The sequence below is a fragment of the Ursus maritimus genome, unplaced genomic scaffold (genome assembly GCF_017311325.1).
Source record: "Ursus maritimus isolate PB19 unplaced genomic scaffold, ASM1731132v1 scaffold_27, whole genome shotgun sequence".
Taxonomy (NCBI): domain Eukaryota; kingdom Metazoa; phylum Chordata; class Mammalia; order Carnivora; family Ursidae; genus Ursus; species Ursus maritimus.
This window is the reverse complement of record NW_024425230.1, coordinates 37,805,646-37,826,701: the sequence shown is the minus strand read 5'-3', so window position 1 is coordinate 37,826,701 and position 21,056 is coordinate 37,805,646. Positions and strand designations below refer to the sequence as shown.

At 37.7% G+C, this 21,056-nt stretch overlaps 1 protein-coding gene across 1 annotated transcript in view; it reads right to left on the bottom strand.

The window, feature by feature from the left end:
* The window catches only part of CLPX (caseinolytic mitochondrial matrix peptidase chaperone subunit X), a 41,683-nt gene extending 20,848 nt beyond the window's left edge, over nucleotides 1–20,835 (bottom strand). The window contains exons 1-4 of the mRNA XM_008708588.2: nucleotides 20,603–20,835; nucleotides 9,482–9,642; nucleotides 8,377–8,494; nucleotides 1,451–1,605 (exon numbers count right to left, since the gene is read on the bottom strand). Of these exons, the coding sequence (XP_008706810.2) occupies nucleotides 1,451–1,605; nucleotides 8,377–8,494; nucleotides 9,482–9,642; nucleotides 20,603–20,681 (513 nt within the window). The 5' untranslated portion in view covers nucleotides 20,682–20,835. The remainder of the gene's footprint in view (nucleotides 1–1,450; nucleotides 1,606–8,376; nucleotides 8,495–9,481; nucleotides 9,643–20,602) is intronic.
* Between the last annotated feature and the right edge of the window lie 221 nt (nucleotides 20,836–21,056).

Here is a 21,056-nt window from a genome sequence, read left to right as displayed (position 1 = left end):
TTTAAATTTGAACAAAGACTCTTCAAAAACAAAATCATACATAGGGTATGATACCTATGTAACAATGACTCAGAGGCCCCAAACCTAAGCAGACAAAACACAATTCATTTGCTCTTTAGCTTAACAAAGTATCACTGTACTCTTCTAATGTCCTGTCGATTTCTATTCTATACACAATGCCATTAATCCTAGTCCTAATTTTTAAAAGTTAATTATTAAAGTCACTTAGAATACCTACATATGCGACCATGGGTCTAAAGATATCACCATTAATGTAAATCATTAAATCCTTTCTATACCTCTCTCAATCATAGGAATAATATTCTTCACAAAAATAACATACTCTAAAACTACAATTTTCAAAAAAGCATTATATAATCAAAGCCATTACCAGCATCTGTATGTTTGAATATTCACAAACAGTTTTTTCAGACATTAACTTTAAAGCTACTCATTTATCTAAAGAGCAATCTGAAAAACTTTACTATTGGAAACTAAAGCTCTGTTTGATACTTGGATATTGCTAACAGCCTGGAACCTGGGGTAAATTCCTTCAGCTTTTACTAAATAGAAATTAACTGTTAATACTAACTTCTTAGATAGTTAAATTGCCTGTTTTTAAACTCTGATGTCTAAAATCTACCCAAATTAGTGGAGGATATAAAGGTTAATAGCTGCATTTTTTATTATTTATTTTTATATAACAAATTCTTTAGTTGCTGACCACATGCATTTTATTATGGTTTTTTATTATTCTTGATTCCTTATAAATTATATCCATGAATTATTCAATCTGCCACAGCACATTTGGAGGTAGAGATAAATGCACTGGTGTCTTAACACAGCAGAAAGAAGCTACACTGAGGCAGAGGGTAAGAAATAATCAAAGTGTGCAAGAACCCAATGGAGCTGGTGATATACTCTGCCATGCTTCATATGGCCAGATCACACTCTGTCTGAGACTCTTAGAAGGAGCTCACACCACAAAAGCCACAGTGCTATACAGGACATCCCTGGCACACTGGCCATGAAAAAATTACTTGCTTCCATTGTTAGACTGAGGCTGTTTTATCCAAAAAGTAGACTAATTTATGGGGAGAAATTGCAGGCTCGTGTTATTTAGGAGCCCAAACTAAGAAAAAGAAATCCCTAGCTGCTCAATTTTATGGGTATCATTTTAGATTAATTTAGTATTAATGCTACTTTAATAATCACCCAACTATATCCCATTGCTACTGAACGCCATAATCACAACATGGGAAAGTAACAATGGACTCCATACCTAAATTTCAAGTATCAAATATCAAAAAGAATTTAGCCAGATATAGTCCATATTAAGAATTTAATACTTGTTTAGGTACTAGTATTAAGATCCAATATAAACTGGGAGAGGGGAGCAATGAAATGTTTCCAAGATAAAGAGCTTAAAGGACTGAGCTAAGACCTATACCTTCTTGGGGGGAGGAGGTGGTTTCTGTTGGAATGCCAATTTTACAGCTTCTGCTGCTGATTCAGGTTCTTTAATTATGCTTTTCTTTGAGTCTGCTTCAGATAGTACAACAAAAAAATGATGACACTTTTCACACTTCACAAAACGGGTGGATGCTGTAAAAGGAAAGAAAGGTCAGCAGAGGAAAAATAAATAATTTAAATAGTGTTTTTAACCTTAGAGACTCACTGTAAATGAAAACTATGTACTTGACAGAAAGTAGGCTTGTAGTTCACTCCACTAGCGACAACAAAGAACTTAGTTTATACCTAAGATAGATGACACAAATAGATGAGTTCAGTAAATCACATTTTGTTCACTTCTACTAGGTTCTTTCATTTTGTGATATTGACTTTCTTTCAACTTCCCATTCATTAAATTTAATTTAGAAAATAACCACTATAAAAATATTAATCATTTACTGAAATACTTGAATAAAGAAACTGTGAGAAGTAAATTCTTCTATTTTTCCAACATTTTCTTATGAAAAAATTCAAATATACACAGAGTTGAAAGAGAGAAATCAATTTCAATCCCTAAAAATGTGAAAAAATATACACATATATATATATATTTATATACACACACATACATATATATAAATATGTACGTTCTTTAGGTTCTTTTCAAACCTATCATCATTTTTAAGACCTTGACTTGGTAAATACGTAAAATTGTTTCATGCCTTCCTTATTTTCATTTTTAACAACTCCACTTAATTCCTATTTCTTTGATCTAAAAACCACTAAGAAACTAACAAAATAACATCCTTACGCATATTGACTTTATTAAAGATAATCCTATAGCTTTTGAAAACAACACAGGAACAATTAAAAGTGAGAGCAAAAAAAATTTTTAAATTAAAAAATAAAGGTGTGGGTAAAAGGGTGTCTCAGTGTCAGTGCATCAGCTATAGAATATCCTGTGCTAAACCAAAGGTGATCTATTTTTTTCTCTCCTTGTAAAACACAGCTATAGGATACAGGTACATGGACATAAACTCTTAATCTTCTCCAAGCCCAACCCTACTAATGGTAACTGGGGACCTTGGAAAGCAGCACAGAAGAGAATCTCATGCAGATTACTAACAGATACAGAGCAAATACTACACAGGAATTAGTTATATGCTGGTAGGTCTGGGTAATACATTTTTGTGTTACCTTTGTGTAATCTAACTAGACAGCTAAAACTGCAAAGAAAAATAATTTTTAAAACTATGAGAACCTCTGAAGGGGCACGTGCACCCCGATGTTTATAGCAGCAACGTCCACAACAGCCAAAATATGGGAAGAGCCCATATGTCATTGACACATCAATGGATTCAGAGGATGTGCTACACACACACACACACACACACACACACACACACACACACACTGGAATATTACTCAGCCAACAAAAAAAATGAAATCTTGCCATTTGCAACAATGTGGGATAGAACTAGAGGCTATTATGCTAAGCAAAATAAGTCAGTCAGAGAAAGACAAATACCAGAGCATTTCACCCATATGTGGAATTGAAGGAAAAAAACAGATGAACATAGGGAAAAGGAAGGAAAAATAAGAAGAAAACAGAGAGGGAGGCAAACCATAAGAGACTCTTAACTATGAACAACCTGAGGGTGGCTGGAGGGGAGGTATGTAGGGGGATGGGATAACTGGGTGATGGGCATTAAGGAGGGCACTTGATGGAATGAGCGCTGGGTTGTATGCAACTGATGAATTACTGAATTCGACCTCTGAAACTAATAATACAGTATATGTTAATTAAACTGAATTTAAAATAAAACAATTTTAAAAATAAAACTATGAGAATCTCTCTCCTTTGGGAATATTGTAACTACCTAGCCACAGATTACCAGAAAAACTGTACTGGTAAGCACACCTAAATCTTCACAAAATAATCCAATTATTAAAAAAAAAAAAAAAAAAGACAGCGGCACCTGGGTGGCTCAGTCGGTTCGGCATCTGCCTTTGTTTCAGGTCAAGGTCCTGCAGTCCCGCCCTGCATCGGGCTCCCTACTCAGCAGGGAGTCTGCTTCTCTTTCTCCCTCTGCCCCTCTCCTGCTTGTGCTTGCTCTCTCTCTCACTCTCTCAAATAAATAATATAAATCTTTAAAAAAACCCAGACAATTCTGTATCTCAAAAATAAATCTATTAATTCAATCAATTTAATATGTATCTATCCTTAAACACAAGGCTAACAAAAAATACATTCTGGATAAATTCTAGCAGCAAATTTCATTTTATTTTATTATTTATTTATTTACTAGAGAGAGAACAAGAGCACAGAGGGAGAGGGAGAAGCAGACTCCCCACTGAGTAGAGAGCCCGACCGGGGGGCTCTTTCAAGGACCCTGGGATCATGACCTGAGCTGAAGGCAGCTGCTTAACTAAGCCACCCAGGTGCCCCTAGCAGCAAATTTTAAACTAGAAGAGACATCATCCATGTTTTCTATGTATTGATCACCTACAAAGGCTTACCTAAAGACCAAGCTATTCCAAGTACCTTTGATTCGCACAAACCCCAATACATTTTCACCATTCTCCACCAGTGGGAAAGATAGTCTCAATGCCTTTACTTTATAATGAAGCATCACCTTACAGCTGTTACTGATGGTAAACAAGGCAAGGATTAAAGGGCAGAGAAGCCTCTGATCTAGTTCAGGCTGAATGACAGGAATATCTGGCTTGAGAACACAAGAACAAAATATTTCTCTAAAGAAATTAGGTCAAAGGGAAAGAGACTCACAACAGACTGCACTGTAGAAGGGTTGCTTACATTCTACTTGAACATCACAATATCGATTTTACAACGAAACATATTCACCACATACCCAAGTTCAATTTTATTTCTCAAAATGCTATTTTGGGAAAAAAAATACAAGCATTGCAATGCTTATTTTTTACTCCTGAAGACAAGCGGCAAAATCTAATTTTGTTAAATTATCAGGGGATAAATAAACCACTTTCCTTTAAATGATTACTATAAGTATACTATATTCCTTCATATGCAGAATACTAATCCCAGTAAACATGCTTGTATAGTATGCCAATGACAGAAAGACTACCTCAATAAAAACTTTCTCAGATTTGTTTAAATCAAAGTTCTTCACGATTTTGAACAAGTTTCAGGGTCCAACATAAAATCTCCAAACCAAACAGAAAAGTTTAATTCCTATTGTAGAAGACATGTAAGTACAGTAAGCCTTCAAAAAGTACTATATACATAAAAAAACAACTAAAGATTCTATCTTTTAATATAAAAGTGGGGAAACTATTCAAGTTTGACAAGTTACTATTTAAAAAGGCAAAAGAGGGACGCCTGGGTGGCTCAGATGGTTAAGGATCTGCCTTCAGCTCAGGAAATGATCTCAGGGTCCTGGGATCGAGCCCCGCATCAGGTTCCCTGCTCGGCGGGGAGCCTGCTTCTCCCTCTCCTTCTACTGTTCCCCCTGTTCCCCCTGCTTGTGCTCTCTGTCAAATAAATAAATAAAATATTTTAAAAAATAAGTAAAAAATAAAGAGGCAAAACTGAAGAACAGTATATATTAGTCCTTACAATAAAAAAATTTATTAGATGGGGCACCTGGGTGGCTCAGTTGGTTAAGTGTCTGACTCTTGATTTCAGTTCAGGTCATATCTCAGGGTCGTGAGATGGAGCCCTGCATCAGGCTCATGCTGAGGGTGGAGCCTGCTTAAAATTCTCACACTCTCCTTCTCCCTCTTCCTCTGCCCCTCCCCCCTTGTGCTCTCTCCACTTTCTCTCTCTAAAAAGAAAAATTTCTTAGATATTATTCTTATTTCAATTTCTGATGATTTTCAATATATTCATAATGCTACCTATAAAAAATGGTATTTTATTTCAACAAAGTCAAACAATACCACTGTGAGAGAACATAAAAGTCACTACAAATATACTTGTGAGAATGGAATATATACAGCAAGGTCCATGAGCTGATAGTTTTTACACTTTGGGAAACAAAGAAACGAAATTCAAATTTCAGTGTCTATATGCAAAGTTTTATAGGAACACAGTGATCCTCATTCATTGACATTGTCTCCGATTGCTTTTCCACTTTAACAGCGCAGGAGAATAGTTGCAACACAGACTACAGGACCCACGAAGCCTGAAGTTTTTACTATTTGGTCTTTCATAGTAAAAGTTTGTTGACTCCTGTAATATGGTATTTAAAAGGAAAGAACTACCCATAGAATGAGAGAAACTATTTAAATCACATATCTGGATAAAGGTCTAGTATTCAGAATACACAAAGCTTTCTTATAACTCAAGAAAAAAAAAGATACAAGATCAAAAAGTACATAAAAAGATGTTTGTGAACCAATAACCAAATAAATGTAGATTCAAACAAAATGAATAAACTCAGCTTCAACAAAACTCTTCTATTTTCGGTGAGTAGACACAGAAGATTCTCAGCTTTCAAGAGACCTGTATTATGGGTCAGCAAAATCAAGACAGGAGGGCCCTGTCTCACTGGTGGGGGCCTATCACTCCCATGCAGTAAAGCTCTAGAGATAGGACAGTGCCATGTTCATTTGTGTTTATTTTCTGAGCCTAGTAGTGGCTGTCCCAATAGACGCTGGCTTACTAAATTATGTGTTAAGTATCTACTCTTCTTTTATTCTTTTCTTCCCCATTCTCTACTCCCACATTCCGCCTCCCCAATTAGAATTCCGAAAGGAAACAACCTCAGCTTTGAGTTGATTAGATAACACAAGGAAGAGTGTTTTCCATACTTGATCTCATTGTTAAACATATCACTCAACATCTACAGAATCTCATCTCCAGGGAAGGAGAGACTCTGCATGTCTAACAACCATTCTCAGTGATTAATACAACCTGGCGAGTTTTGAAAACACTGTGTAAAAATAAATTTAATCTCAATTGGAGCTAGTTTATCCAAAGAGAATTCCAGTTGCTAAAAATGTATGAGAGAGGGGCGCTTGGGTGATACAATCAGTTAAGTGTCCAACTCTTGGTTCCAGCTCAGGACATGATCTCACAGTCGTGAGATGGGTTTTGAGACTGAGCCCTGCATCGGGCTCTGGGCCCAGCACAGAGTCTGCTTGAGATTCTCTCTCCCCTTCTCCCTCTGCCCCTCCTGCTTGTGTGCTTTCTCTCTCTCAACTAAATGAATAAATCTTTAGGAAAAAAAAAGTATGGGATAGGAACTTCTGAATAGCAAATCCTCACTGCTCTGTGACCGTGGATGAGTCACTTGAACTTGCTAAATCTTAGCTTCTTCACTTATAAAAATAAGGATATTTTCATTTTTGTCCTGACAAAAATAAGATTATGATAATAAAATTGTATACACTGGCATTTATTAAATATTTTTTATATTTTAAACTTTAAAAGTTTCCTTTTTTACTCTAAGGAATTATTGTTAGAGTCAACAAAGATTGAAATCTTTCTCTGGAAAAAAAAATTACAAAACTCTTGATTAAAATATATGTTAATATGACACTGCCATTATGAACAGAGCAATTCTCAGACCTTTTAGAGTTTTATTATTTCACACCAAATTTGTTAATAGCAAACATTATTTAGAAGTAATATCATCTAATTCTTTCATTTTATTTTGCAACCAAATTAATATTCATTTAAACTGATTCTTCTCTTTGCTCTCTTACAAGGCAACACCATGAAGAGAACCTCAAACATTCCACCTATAGAATGGAACTACTTTAAAAGTCTTTCCAAAACAATAAAACAATGCTACATATAACAGTATTTTTTCATATAGTGGCCAATTAATATTAATGATAAATGTGAAACTGTAACCCAACTCTCAATATTTGGGTTAGAATATAGAGAATCCTCTCCAGCTAATCATGAGAAACTGAAACTTCTTCTTTTTTTTTTTTTTTTAAAGATTTTATTTATTTATTTGACAGAGAGACAGCCAGCGAGAGAGGGAACACAGGCAAGGGGAGTGAGAGAGGAAGAAGCAGGCTACCAGCCGAGGAGCCTGATGCGGGGCTCGAACTCAGAACGCCGGGATCACGCCCTGAGCCAAAGGCAGACGCTTAAAGACTGTGCCACCCAGGCGCCCTGAGAAACTGAAACTTCTGCCAAACCTCACCACTGACCTTTTCACAGTTTGACTATATAGGAAGGCTGACATGGTAGTGCAACATGATTTACTCTTGAATCCTTACCATTAACTCTAATCATGTAGGAGATGAGTTATCTGATTCACGAAACGCAAGATTTGTAGTAGCATCTTTGTATTTCAGAGAGAGCTACTGACACTAACAGCAAAAGTAGGACTGTTGATTTCTTCCTTCTCTTAGTGTCTGAATTGTTCATAATTATCATACACTTTCCAGAATTGAGGGCTTAGCTCCTGTGGTTACTCAGGGAAAATACCTTAGTATCTGAATGACTGACCTCGCCAGCTATATGAGATGCTCAACAGGTATTTGAAGAATAGAGTAATAAATATAGCATAAATAAGCCTTGCTTCTCCTAGAAGAATAGAGTAATAAATATAGCATAAATAAGCCTTGCTTCTCCTAGAAGAATAGAGTAATAAATATAGCATAAATAAGCCTTGCTTCTCCTACAGCTCAATTATCACATACAGGAACACTCACAAAATCCAAATTTGAAATAGACACACACACACACACACATACACACACACAAATTAAAGAAGCAAATTGTTTTCTTAAATTATTTCTTATACCACCGTGCAAAGTATTACCAGTCCTGGGGACTTTTAGTTATCTGGTAAACATAAGAGAGAATCATGTGAGTTCAGAAAGAACATTACTTTGGCTTATATAATTTATATATTTCTACGCAGTCTATGATTTCTAGAAAAGGTAGAGAAAAAGAACAACAGAAGAAGTAATACTTACACACAAAGGTCTCTACATGAGTGCACAAGTCACCACACTTAGGACACCTCAGCTGGTTTCCACCTTTTCCTGAATTCCCAGAGCCTGATTTTTTACTGCTTCCCTCACTTGCTGATTTCTAATGTAAGTAGAGAAGAAAAAGAGAGAGTGTCAATTATTACTTTCAGGCAACCATTTTATATGTAACTTAAATATAAGCAAGATAGGTTGTAATTAATCTTACAATTTTTATGATTTCTAGAATGGAATTATTAGTATATCTCTATCATAGATATCAAAAGATCTATTCACCAGAAAAATAAAATCAGTTCTAGTAAACACATATGTTTATCTGTATTCCTTCTTCACAAAGTATGACCCAGCACGTACAATAAACAGCTTTCTTTCCATGACTCAATTAACACTAGGAAAAAAAAGTTAATACAGGTAAAATACATTTCAGTGAAATTGAATCAGGAGCTATATCTTGATAAGTAGTGACTCGTAACTTCTTTGAATCTAACTTTCCTCATCTCTAAAATGGGGATAATTTTACCTACTTTAGAGAATCCTATTAGGATTAAGTGTGGATATGAAAGCACCTAGCATTTTGTCTTGCATACAACAGTAACTCAAGTATTAGTGAAATTCACACAATAAAGAAAATTGATAATAATTCACTAACTCAATATAATCACTGATCATCTACTTGCTAACTACAGAGTAGTCCAACATTAAGTCGTAGAGATACTAAAAATTTTTAGGTAGAGAATGAAGTGGGGTTTATACTATCATGAATTGTTAAGAGTTATGTGAAAGCAGGAAATGGTGGCTATTCCTAATTCAATCCTACAGAGTGCTGGCTCCATAGATTATTTAATGTAGCTCCTTTATTACTTTGGAGTGTTAGAAATTTTAACTACTGCTAAGTGCAATGCTTATAAAACTATTTTATGGTTGAAACTAAAACACAAAATAAAATTATATAAAATTCTTCATATCATTTTATATATTTCACATTTCCTACAGAAAACATAAATCGACAGAATAGGGAATACTATTATTACATTTAATGTTTGAAGGAAGGAACTCAAATATGTACATAGATGCCAATAAAGTTAAATACCTTATTTCCATCTCCAGAGCCATCTTTACTTATCCCATCTTTTGATGCAAAGTATGCTGGTGTTTCTGTAAAGGTTCTAAAGGGAGCTCTTCGTAGAATCTGAGTTTCAAAGGTCCCGAGCCTTCCTAAAACAGGTATATGAATGCGACCACAAGAGATACCTAGAAATATAATGAAATTTATTAGTCTACACATCAAATATTAACATGCCTTCAATAAATTTCCTGAAAACAAAAATTCCTTATGTATAAAGGAGGTTGAAAAGGCTATAGTTTTCACAGCAGTAGTAACAAAATGGTAGAGAAAACAGTGACACCATCAGAGGCAAAGCACCCTTAAAAACAGGCCAGACCTGGGCCTGCAGATTCCAGGTAAATAAAGATGTTTCTTTCTGGGCCTGTTGTCTGGAAGTGAGGAAAGACCACCCAGGTTATAACAATGAGTGGCTCTTTGAAAGTGTGAGAGGGAAGCACAACATCTGCCTCACCTGTAGGGGAAAAAGGCCATTTACACCCTATGTTCTTATTCTTCTTACAGTATTTTTACCAATGAAAATAAGCAATTGACGTAAACTCTTATCTCTTTGACTACCAGGGGGTAATATCTGCAATAATGAAAACAAACTTCAAATGTTCTTTAAAAAGTTACTCGCATTCATTAACTACATGTTTTAATGAAATATTTCAATCCTATAAAAAAAAACCCTTAATACAGTAAATATTTGTAATCATTATCCTGCTTTCAACATTTTAACCTTTTACCATATTTGAAGTTAAAATTGTTAAAAAGGGTATAGATTAATCACTGACTTCTGTGGCAAACTTCTTCTGTAAAGGACCAGGACAGTAAATATTTTCAGCTTTCTGGGCCATGTAGTCTCAGTTCTAACTACTCTGTAACATGAAAACAAACAATATGTAAACAAATGGGTGTGGCCAGTTTTGGTCCATGGGATCACTGTTGGCCGACCGTATAAATACAAAATAAACCCCTAAATAAATTATAGTCAGTGGCAAAGAGTCACTCTGCATACTGTAAGGCAGCATTCCCCAAGGTGATCTTTAAAAGAGTGTTTTCTACACAAGAAAATCGAATGGTCTTAGGTTAAACAAAATTCCAGACTTCAGTACTGAGTACTGTAGGGCTACTCATAAGCTAATTTACATTAATGAATCTTAATGAATCGCCAAAGAAGTTTCTCAGCAGTGTATCAGAGCACTGTTGGCAGGTAATAACAGAAAGGGGGGAAGGGGTTCAAGTTTTAAGTAAATTTAAGAAACTGATTTTATCTCCCTCATTTTATTCCCTGCAAAATTCTCACCTCAGGCTTTACATTTTTATTTCTGTCTGTTAGGTCTTTTAAGAGATCATACACATATGTACATATTGTATCCAAATGCAAAAACGGGCTTAAAATTACGTCCTTCATCTTTTGAGGGGAGCCTGGGTGGCTCAGTTGGTTTAATGTCTGACTCTCTATTTCAGCTGAGGTCATGATTTCAGGGTTGTGAGATCAAGCCCTGCCTTGGGCTCTGCGCTGGGCACGGAGTCTAAGATTTTCTTTCTCTCCCTCTCCCTTCTGCCCCTCCCCACCCCTTCTCCCTCTCTAAAAATAAATAAATAAAATAATGTCCTCCAAACAACTGAAAAGCAACTGCTTAGTTATACAACTGACTTAACTCCAATTTTCCCACACATTTGTGTGCACTGCTGGACCTAGTTTCTTTAGCTATTTACTGCCCTAGGCCATCTCCAGTTCCACAAAATACAAAAATAAAACCATCAAACTTATCAGGAAAGATATATATAAACTTTCTCATCTCTATATAAATTCACAAACACTAAAAAAGAATTAATGTTTATGATACACTAGTCCCTAATCCAGACTGGAAAATTTTGCTTCACACTATTAAACTTGAATATTAATATTAAAAAAAATAAACTACATTTGATGTTTTTCTTCTAAGTGATGTTTTCAAAAGACATTTCAAATTTTCTCAAGTGTAACGTTTCCTTTTTTTTTTTTTTTTGCAGTAAATGATAGCCATTACTCTCATTAGGATGAGATTAAACATAGTTCATGAATTTTAAGCTAAACATTAATGTTTTTCAAAGGACATAATACAGTTTAAAGACTGTGTCAATCTAAAAAGCAAATCTAGAAAAAGTAATGGTGGAAAGGATGGATGAAATCAATAATACAGAAAGTTAATGGACATTAAGGCTGGGTGATGGGTATTTGGGTGTCCCTTGTCCTATTTTGTGTGTGTTTAAAAACATCCATAAATTATGGAATACTACTCGCCACCAAAAAAAAAAAAAATTAAATCCTGCCATTTGCAACAAGGGGATAGAACTAGAGGGTATTATGCTAAGCAAAATTAGTCAATCGGAGAAAGACCATTATCATATGATCTCACTCATATGTGGAATTTAAGAAACAAAACAGGATCATAGGGGAAGAGAGGAAAAAATAAAACAAGATGAAACCAGAGAGGGAGAAAAACCATAAGAGACTCTTTTATCAGAGGAAACAAACTGAGGGTTGCTGGAGGGGAAGGAGGTGGGGGAATGGGGTAACTGGGTGACAGGCATTAGGAAGGACATGCGATGTAATAAACACTGGGTATTACATAAGACTGTTGAATCACTGACCTCTACCTCTGAAACCAACAATACATTATATGTTAATTAACTGAATTTAAATTTTTAAAAAATGGAAAAAGAAAACATCCATAAATTAGTATGAATGGTAGCATAATAATTATTATAATCTATTTAACAAATGTAACTTTTTAACTGAACCATTACAATGTATCCACAAAGAAAACTACAATTACAACAAGCCATACTGAGACTATTTGTACTTGGATGTTTAGAATAAAATTTAACACTGGGACACCTGGGTGGCTCAGTCGGTTAAGCATCTGCCTTGGCTCAAGTCATGATCCTAGGGGCATGGGATCAAGTCCTGCATCAGGCTCCTTGCTCACCAGGGAGCCTGCTTTTCCCTCTGCCTGCTGCTCCCCCCTGCTTGTGAGCTCTCTCTCTGACAAATAAATAAAACCTTAAAAAAGAGAATAAAACTTAACTCTAAAATATCAGTGTATTATATACCATTTACGATAAAATGTATCTTTCAAAATAGTGTTTATCAATTTACAATATCTAATGTAAGAAAAGCTGAAAGGAGGGGTGCCTGGGTGGCTCAGTCGTTGGGCGTCTGCCTTTGGCTCAGGGCGTGATCCCAGCCTTCTGGGATCAAGCCCCACATCGGGCTCCTCCGCTGGGAGCCTGCTTCTTCCTCTCCCACTCCCCCTGCCTGTGTTCCCTCTCTCACTGGCTGTCTCTCTCTGTCATATAAATAAATAAATAAATAAATCTAAAAAAAAAAAAAAGGAAGAAAAGCTGAAAGGAAATTATCTTCAGGAATTTAAGAGAAATAAAAACTATGAACATGATCCTTTTAAAGTCTACTTATTCTGAATAGAAAAAAAAAATTAGTCCTTCACCTTAAATAACTCACCAAGTAACATATGAAACCACTGCAACCATAAAGTTACCACAGAAAATACTACCTGAAAAACATGTTCATGTCATCTAAACTTCTAAATTTAAAAATTTCTTTGCTAGGGATGCCTGAGTGGCTCAGTGAGTTAAGCGTCCGCCTTCTGCTCAGGTCATGACCTCGGGGTCCTGGGATGGGGCTAGCTCTGATGCAGTTTTAACATACTATAATCTATGGGCTGCACCAACAAGATGCCATAAAAACTAAACCAGTGGTTCTCCAACTTGAGCATGCACCACACCAGGATTACCTGGAGAGCTTGCTGAAATAAAACAGAGTGCAAGGAATATTCCCTGGTTCTGACTCAGAAGGTCTGAGGTGGGACCCAAGAACGTATTTCTAACAAAATGCCAGGTTAATACTGATGATGTTGGTCTGGGCATCACACTTTTTTTTTTTTTAATGATTTGTTTATGTAAGAGAGAGAGGGAGAGAGAGAGAAAGCGTGTGCACCAGCAGGGGAAGGTGCAGAGGGAGAGACAGAGACAGAATCTCAATCAAACTCCCTACTGAGCATGGACCCCACGAGGGGTTCAATCTACAACCCTGAGATCATGACCTGAGCCAAAACACAAGAGTTGGACGCTCAACCAGCTGTGTCACCCAGCCACCCCTGGGAACTACAAATTTTTTTTTTTTAAGAATTTATTTATTTATTTGAGAGAGAGAGAGAACAAGCAGGGGGGAGCTGCAGGCAGAGGGAGAAGCAGGCTCCCTGGCAAGCAAGGAGCCTGATGCGGGACTCGATCCTAGGCCCCTGGGATCATGACCTGAGTCGAAGGCAGTCACCCAACCGACTGAGCCACCCTGGCAGCCCCGGGAATCACACTTTTTAAACCACTGTACTGAACAGTTTAAATGATTAGTCACTCACCAATCTAATAAAATCTTCACAGAAATCACTGTAGTCTTCTAATCAGGAGTTTTAAACCTTTTTTGTGCCATGAACTCCTTTGGGAGTCTGGTGAAGCCTATGGATGGACACTTTCTCAAAATAGGTTTTTAAAGGTACAGAATAAAATACATAACAAAGGAAACCAATTTGAAGTAGTTATCAAAATATTTCTTAAATATGCTTTTTGCCAACATCATACTCAATGGTAAAAAGCTAAGAGCTTTTCTCCTAAGGTCAGGAAGAAGATAAGGATGTCCACTCTCACCACTTTTATTCAACATAGTACTGTAAGTCCTAGCCACAGCAATTTGATAACAAAGAAATGAAAGGCATCCAAATTATTAAAGAAAAAGTAAAACTCTCACTATCTGTAGATGACATGATACTAAATATAGAAAACCCTGAAGACTGCACCAAAAAACTAGAACTGAGGGGCGCCTGGGTGGCACAGCGGTTAAGCGTCTGCCTTCGGCTCAGGGCGTGATCCCGGCGTTACGGGATCGAGCCCCACATCGGGCTCCTCTGCTGGGAGCCTGCTTCTTCCTCTCCCACTCCCCCTGCTTGTGTTCCATCTCTTGCTGGCTGTCTCCATCTCTGTCAAATAAATAATCTTAAAAAAAAAAAAAAAACTAGAACTGATAAAAGAATTCAAAAAGTCACAGGATACAAAAATCAATGTACAGAAATCTGTTGCATTCCCACATGCTAAAAACTGAAGCAGCAGGGGTGCCTGGGTGTTTAACTGGTTAAGCATCTGCCTTCAGCTCGGGTCTTGATCTCAGGGTCCTGGGATGGAGCTCTGCATCAGGGAGCCCGCTTCTCCCTCTCCCACTCCCCCTGCTTGTGCTCTCTCCCCCTCTTATCTCTCTGTCAATTAAATAAATAAAATCTTTAAGAAAAAAAATGAAGGAGCAGAAAGTGAAATTAAAAAAAAAAATCACATTTACAACTGCACCAAGAACAATGAAATATTTAGGAACAAGGTTAACCAAAGAGGTGGAAGATCCATACTCTGAAAACTATAAAACACTGATGAAAGAAATTCAAGATGATGCAAAGAAATGGAAAGACATTCCATGCTCATGGGCTGGAAGAATACTGTGAAAATGTCCACACTACCCAAAGCAATCTACAGATTTAATGCAACCCCTATCAAAATACCAATAGCATTTTTCAAAGAACTAGAACAAACAATCCTAAAATTTATATGGAACCACAAAAGACCTCGAATACTCAAAGCAATCTTAAAAACGAAAAAGAAAACTGGAGGTATCACAATCCCAGACTTTAAGTTATCTGCAGTAATTAAAACAGTACGGTACTGACATAAGAATAGACACATAGATCAATATAATGGAAAACCCAGAGATAAACCCAAAATTATATGGTCAATTAATCTTCAATAATGCAGGAATGAACACACAATGGGAAAAAGACAGTCTCAACCAATGGTGTTTGGAAAACTGGACAGCAACATGTGAGAATGAAACTGGACCACTTTCTTTCACTAAACACAAAAATAAATTCAAAATGGATCAAAGACCTAAATGTGAGACCTGAAACCATAAAAATTCTTGAAGAGAGCACAAGCAATATTTTCTCTGACATCAGCCATAGCAACATTTCTCTAGATATGTCTCCTGAGGCAAGGGAAATAAAAGCAAAAATAAACTACTGAGACTACATCAAAATAAAAATTTCTGCACAGTGAAGGAAACAATCAAAACTAAAAGGCAACCTACTGAATGGGAGAAGATAGTCCCAAATCACATACTGATAAAGGGTTAGTATCCAAAATACAGAAAGAACAGATACAACACAACACCCAAAAAATTAATAATCCAATTAAAAAATGGGCAGAAGACATAAACAGACATTTCTCCAAAGAAGACATCCAGATGGCCAATAGACACGTGAAAAGATGCTCAAAATGAGTCATCATCAGGGAAATCAAATCAAAACTACAATGAGAGATCACCTCACACCTGTCAAAATGGCTAAAATCAAAAACACAAGAAACAACAAGCATTAGCAAGGATGTGGAGAAAAAGGCACCCTCTTACACTATTGGTGGGAATACAAACTGATACAGCCACTATGGAAAACAGCACAGTTTCCTCAAAAAATTAAAAATAGAACTACCCTATGATCCAGTACCCACTACTACTGGGTATTTACCCAAAAAAATGCAAAGACACAATTCAAAGGGATACATGCACCCCTATGTTTATTGCAGCATTTTTTACAATAACCAAACTATGGAAGCAGCCCAAGTGTCCAAAGACAGATGAATGGATAAAGAAGAGGCTGACCTGAGCCAAAGGCTCATGCTTAGCAGACTGAGCCACCCAGGTGCCCCCTTAACAGCTTTTTAAATAACTACCATGATCTCAAAGTAGTGGAAAGTATAAAGAGTACCTTGAGATATGAACAGCTGTAATGTGATAAGAAAATATTTGTGACTTTGGTGACAAATTCACAGATACTGCTAATACTACTGTGGGTTGTGGCCTCCACTCAGAATTGAAGAAAATGCTATATTTCAGTTAGTGATTAGTAAAAATAAAATCAACAGAACTTCTGAATTCTATTCCTGGACACTTTGGAGGCCTATGAACCTCAGGTGAAGAACCCTTCTAAAAGTCAAAAAGGGAAATATTTCTGTAAAGTATATTTCGAAAGAATAGTTGGCAGCAACAAGAGAAGGCAGTTAAAAGCTAAACCATTTACAAAACTTTTGTCATACAAATAAAACGCTCTGAGTTTTAGAGCAGCTCTTTTTAAAAAGAAATACTAGAGAAAGGTACATTGATTTTAGGGCTACTAAGAACTAGGAGAATAATTTATTCAACTTTTAAATATTTGACTTCCTATATTCAACCTTAAACTAAGCATTCTCTAAAAAACATAAATGATTCAGCCTAAAAGATAAACTGATCTTTAAATTTTAGAAATAGAATGAAAAATTTTAAATTTGCCTTAAAATTTAAATTGCCTTAAATTTACTATTTTTTGTAATGACAGTATTTAAGTGTATAATTGATGAAATGGCAAATGAAGTTAAATGCTTGCTTAACCACCTGATCTCTAACCTCTAACAAAAATTGGAAAAAAAAAAAAAAATCAACAAAAACAAATAATGCCAGCAACTTTGTAGATGCTTATTGCTTTTACTAGTTTCAAAATTTCATTTTGTGCCCAAGTTATTGTTTCCTGAATTCTGAATACTTTTTAAAATATATATGTATTTTTTTGGGGCGCCTGGGTGGCGCAGTTGTTATGGGATCAAGCCCCACATCAGGCTCCTCCGCTATGAGCCTGCTTCTTCCTCTCCCACTCCCCCTGCTTGTGTTCCCTCTCACTGGCTGTCTCTATCTCTGTCAAATAAATAAATAAATAAATAAATAAAATCTTAAAAAAAATAAAATAATAAAATAAAATATAAATGTATTTTTTAAAGATTTATTTGAGAGAGAGAAAATGCGCATGCTCTTCGGGAGGGGTGGGCAGAGGGAAAGAGAAAATCTCAAGCAGACTCCCCACTGAGTGGGGAGTCCAATTCGGGCCTTGATGTCACGATGCAGAGATCCTGACCTGAGCCAAAACCAAGAATCAGATGCTCAACCGAGTCACCCAGGCACCCCTGAATACTTCTGAATAAAGAAAAATAACATCACTCCTATAATAGATTTCCTCAAGTTTAAAAATGTTTGATAGGTTTTCACTAAGACTAGTCTGCTGGTCTGAAAAGGAATATGCCAAGAAAAGAGAAATGTTTATTAAGAAATAGTTTGCAGGGGTGCCTGGATGGCTCATTTGCTTAAGCAGCTCCGTTTGGCTCTGGTCTTGATCTCAGGGTCCTGAGATGGAGCCCTGCTCTGTCGTGCTCCCTACTCAGCGGGAAGTCTGCTTCTCCCTTTCCCTCTGCCCTTCCCCCTTGCTTGTGCCGGGTCTCTCTCTCTCTCTCTCAAAAATAAAGAAAATCTTAAAAAAAAAAAAAAAAAGTTTGCAACTGCAGAAATAAAGATGCTCTATCATTTATTCACTTTGCCTTATTTATTTTGTATTGTATTTAACTAACAAAAGAGAGAGACTTAAAATCTAGCTAAAAAACTGTTAAGGTAGGCACATTACACAACTATCGTGAAAATTATGGACGCCAACATGTTTGAGCATTTTCACATCTTCACTTACACCCTCAGTAGGTGAACCCTTTCACTAGACATGGACAGAAAGTAGCCAAAAATCAAGGTGAGTTACATTGATCCCACAATTCTCACGACGAAATTCAGACCAACTACTGTCATTCAGAAATTTGTAAATAGAATCAAGCATTCCTAAATGCACATATTTAGAAAGCAAACTGACTGCTATATATGCAAAACACATTAAAAATATATACATTTATGTATATACAAAAAAATACACAGAGATAGAAAAGTATAAGCAATTTGGGTAGAAAAATATTTAAAATTTCTACTTTACTATAGGTTTCATATTCAAAGAGAACAGTAGGAAAAACACATTAAATTGGAGATACACATAGCCCACCAGGAAAAGAAAACAGATTCATTATCTAGCATGACAATTTACCAAATAATTTTTCAAACTACCATTTAAAATTTTTAAAGTCTGACAAATGGAAATAGAGACAAGCACTATACTTAAGGAGAGCTCTGAAATCTCTACTTTTATTTTTATTTCATTGTATAATTTCATGGCGTTAAAACTATTTTGATTAAGTTTTTTGTTTACCTATATCATTGCTAAAATTCTTAACTCTATGTTTATAAGAATAACAAATTAGCTAAAGTTCAATTCTGATTTTTCTTTCTCTTTTGTCTCTCTTCCTCTTTTCAAGAATCCTAACTAAAAATAACCTTCCTGGAGTTTTTTAAGTCCTTAAAGAAAATACCTCTATGTTGCAGACTAGTTTATACTCAGAGTTTCTACTATGGACAATAAACATTTTATGTTAATGAAGCCTTGAGAGAGTCTTAAATCAATGTGAAAACCATCTGCTGTTTCACTGTCATATAAAAATATTAAATTCTACAATGATATGAGGTAACATCCCATATTTTCAGCTTAATTTACAGCGGAAACGATGGTTCAGTATTTCTGAAAACTTATGACAAACTTAAAATAACAAATAGATGATCATATCTAAAGCCACTAAATTGTGTTGCTTCACCTAATGATACATTTTTAAATCAGTGGTGGCTCTGAAAAGAAAAAAGAATTACCACACCTCCTATAATTCAATTTTATGGCACAATTGACTGGAACAGATTAAGAACTTTGTCAAAGAAGCCTTCCCTGCCCAAAGAGAACACACACATACACTTTACCCACTTGCAGAAATAATATTATTCTTAGTCTGCTTCAATAAAGTTTAAACTTGCAGATGAGGACTTGTTCACCACTCTGTCCCCAGCATGAAAACAGGGTCCAGTACAAAGTAGGTCCCCCCCAAAAGATGTCAAATAAATGAATTTAAAAGTCACGTTCAAGCGTTTTCAACCCAAATTCCTGGGAATAAGGACATCTGCTTGTTCAGGTTTAACAATGTCTAGGAACTAAATTCACTCCTTTACTTTTCTGTATCACTTTTCAAATGCTTCTGCCCACATTACTTCATTTTAACCCGCTTTGTGAACTAAACTCGCAAAAATATACCTTTAGTAAACGGTAAGGGCATTTATAATTAACCTAAAATACAAGGAAAGGGGACTTTTTAAAATTTATCCAAGGATCGTAAGTTGACAAGCCAAAATAAAAAGAATCTGTCCAAAAGTGATTATAACAGGATCTAGCCTCTAGTCTGATATTCATAGATTTGGGGAAGAGGAAAATGGTTTCTTTTCCGGAATCTCTTGGCTGGCATGACACTTTCAAAGCTCCTGATAAACAGAAAGTAAAGGTAAACAAGCGCCACCCTTAAACTATCTCGGACCGTCAAGCTGGGAAAACCGGCCAACTACTGCCGAGACGTTCCAAGAACTTCAAAAACAATTTCTGCGGGAATTTCCCCCCATCACCCCGGCCGCTTCCCTGCGGGCCGCGAGGTTTTGCCGGCGCCGGGAGGACTGTGAGCCCAGCTTCTGTCCTGGTGTAAGCGGCCGCACAATGACAGTGACACGGTGGGTCTCGCGCGGCCTGCGTCCCGGACGGTCGGCTCGGTGCCCCGCGGCCCCAGGGGGACCCCCAACAGTGGCAGCCCCTCACCCGAGCCCTTCCTGGAGCCCCCGACAGGCCCGAAGGGAACCCGGCCGGCCTCCGGAGGAGAAGCCGCCGCCGGGGCGGGTGGCAGTACCCTGCGGACCTCCGAGTAGGGTGTGGGGACACTTTTTAACGAAAGGAACATTTGGGGTCTCTTTCAGGGATTCTGCTAAGTGGCGACATTCCGGCCCCAAAGTCAAGGGGCCTGAATTCGCGCGGGCGGGGGAGCACAAGGGATTTACTTCAAATTTGAGAGCCAGCTGCCCCAGAGGTTGGCAGAGCCCCATCCCACGCGGAAAGGGAGGGGGTGCCAGACGAAACGCCGCGCGTCCCCTCACACCCTCAGGGTGGGGCAGGCCTCTCGCCCTCCCAGGGATCCCCACCGCAGGCGGCACACTCCCGGGCCACTGGCTCAGGTGAGGGACTACTTCGTTACCTCTCTGCGCGGAGGCGACCGAAGAGGTGATGAACCGCGCAGCGGCCGCGCCGCAAGTACAAGCGCCGCAGCCGGACATCTCCGCTGGGCCTAGGCCGGGGCTTTGCCCCCTGCTGTCCTCCGGGTCTCAGCGCCCCGACTCCTATTCGCAGGGAGCGCTAACTTGGCTTCGAACCCTCCCGCCGACCCTAGGCTCAGTGCAGAGTTCACCCGCCTGGCAGCCAGGCCTTCGCGCCTCCCTCCCTCTCCTCTTCCCCCCCACCCCCCTCCGCCTACCAGGCCTGGGGAGCGTGCGCGCGCCTGCGTCCTAGGCCCAGGGAGGGGGCGTGGGCACGCGCTGCGTGTACATGCGTGATACACCGATGAGCGGCGAGGGGAAGGGGGCGGTGACCTGGGCGCCAATGAGCACTCTGCGGCAGGCGGCCAGCCCCAATAGGGACAACTACAATTCCCG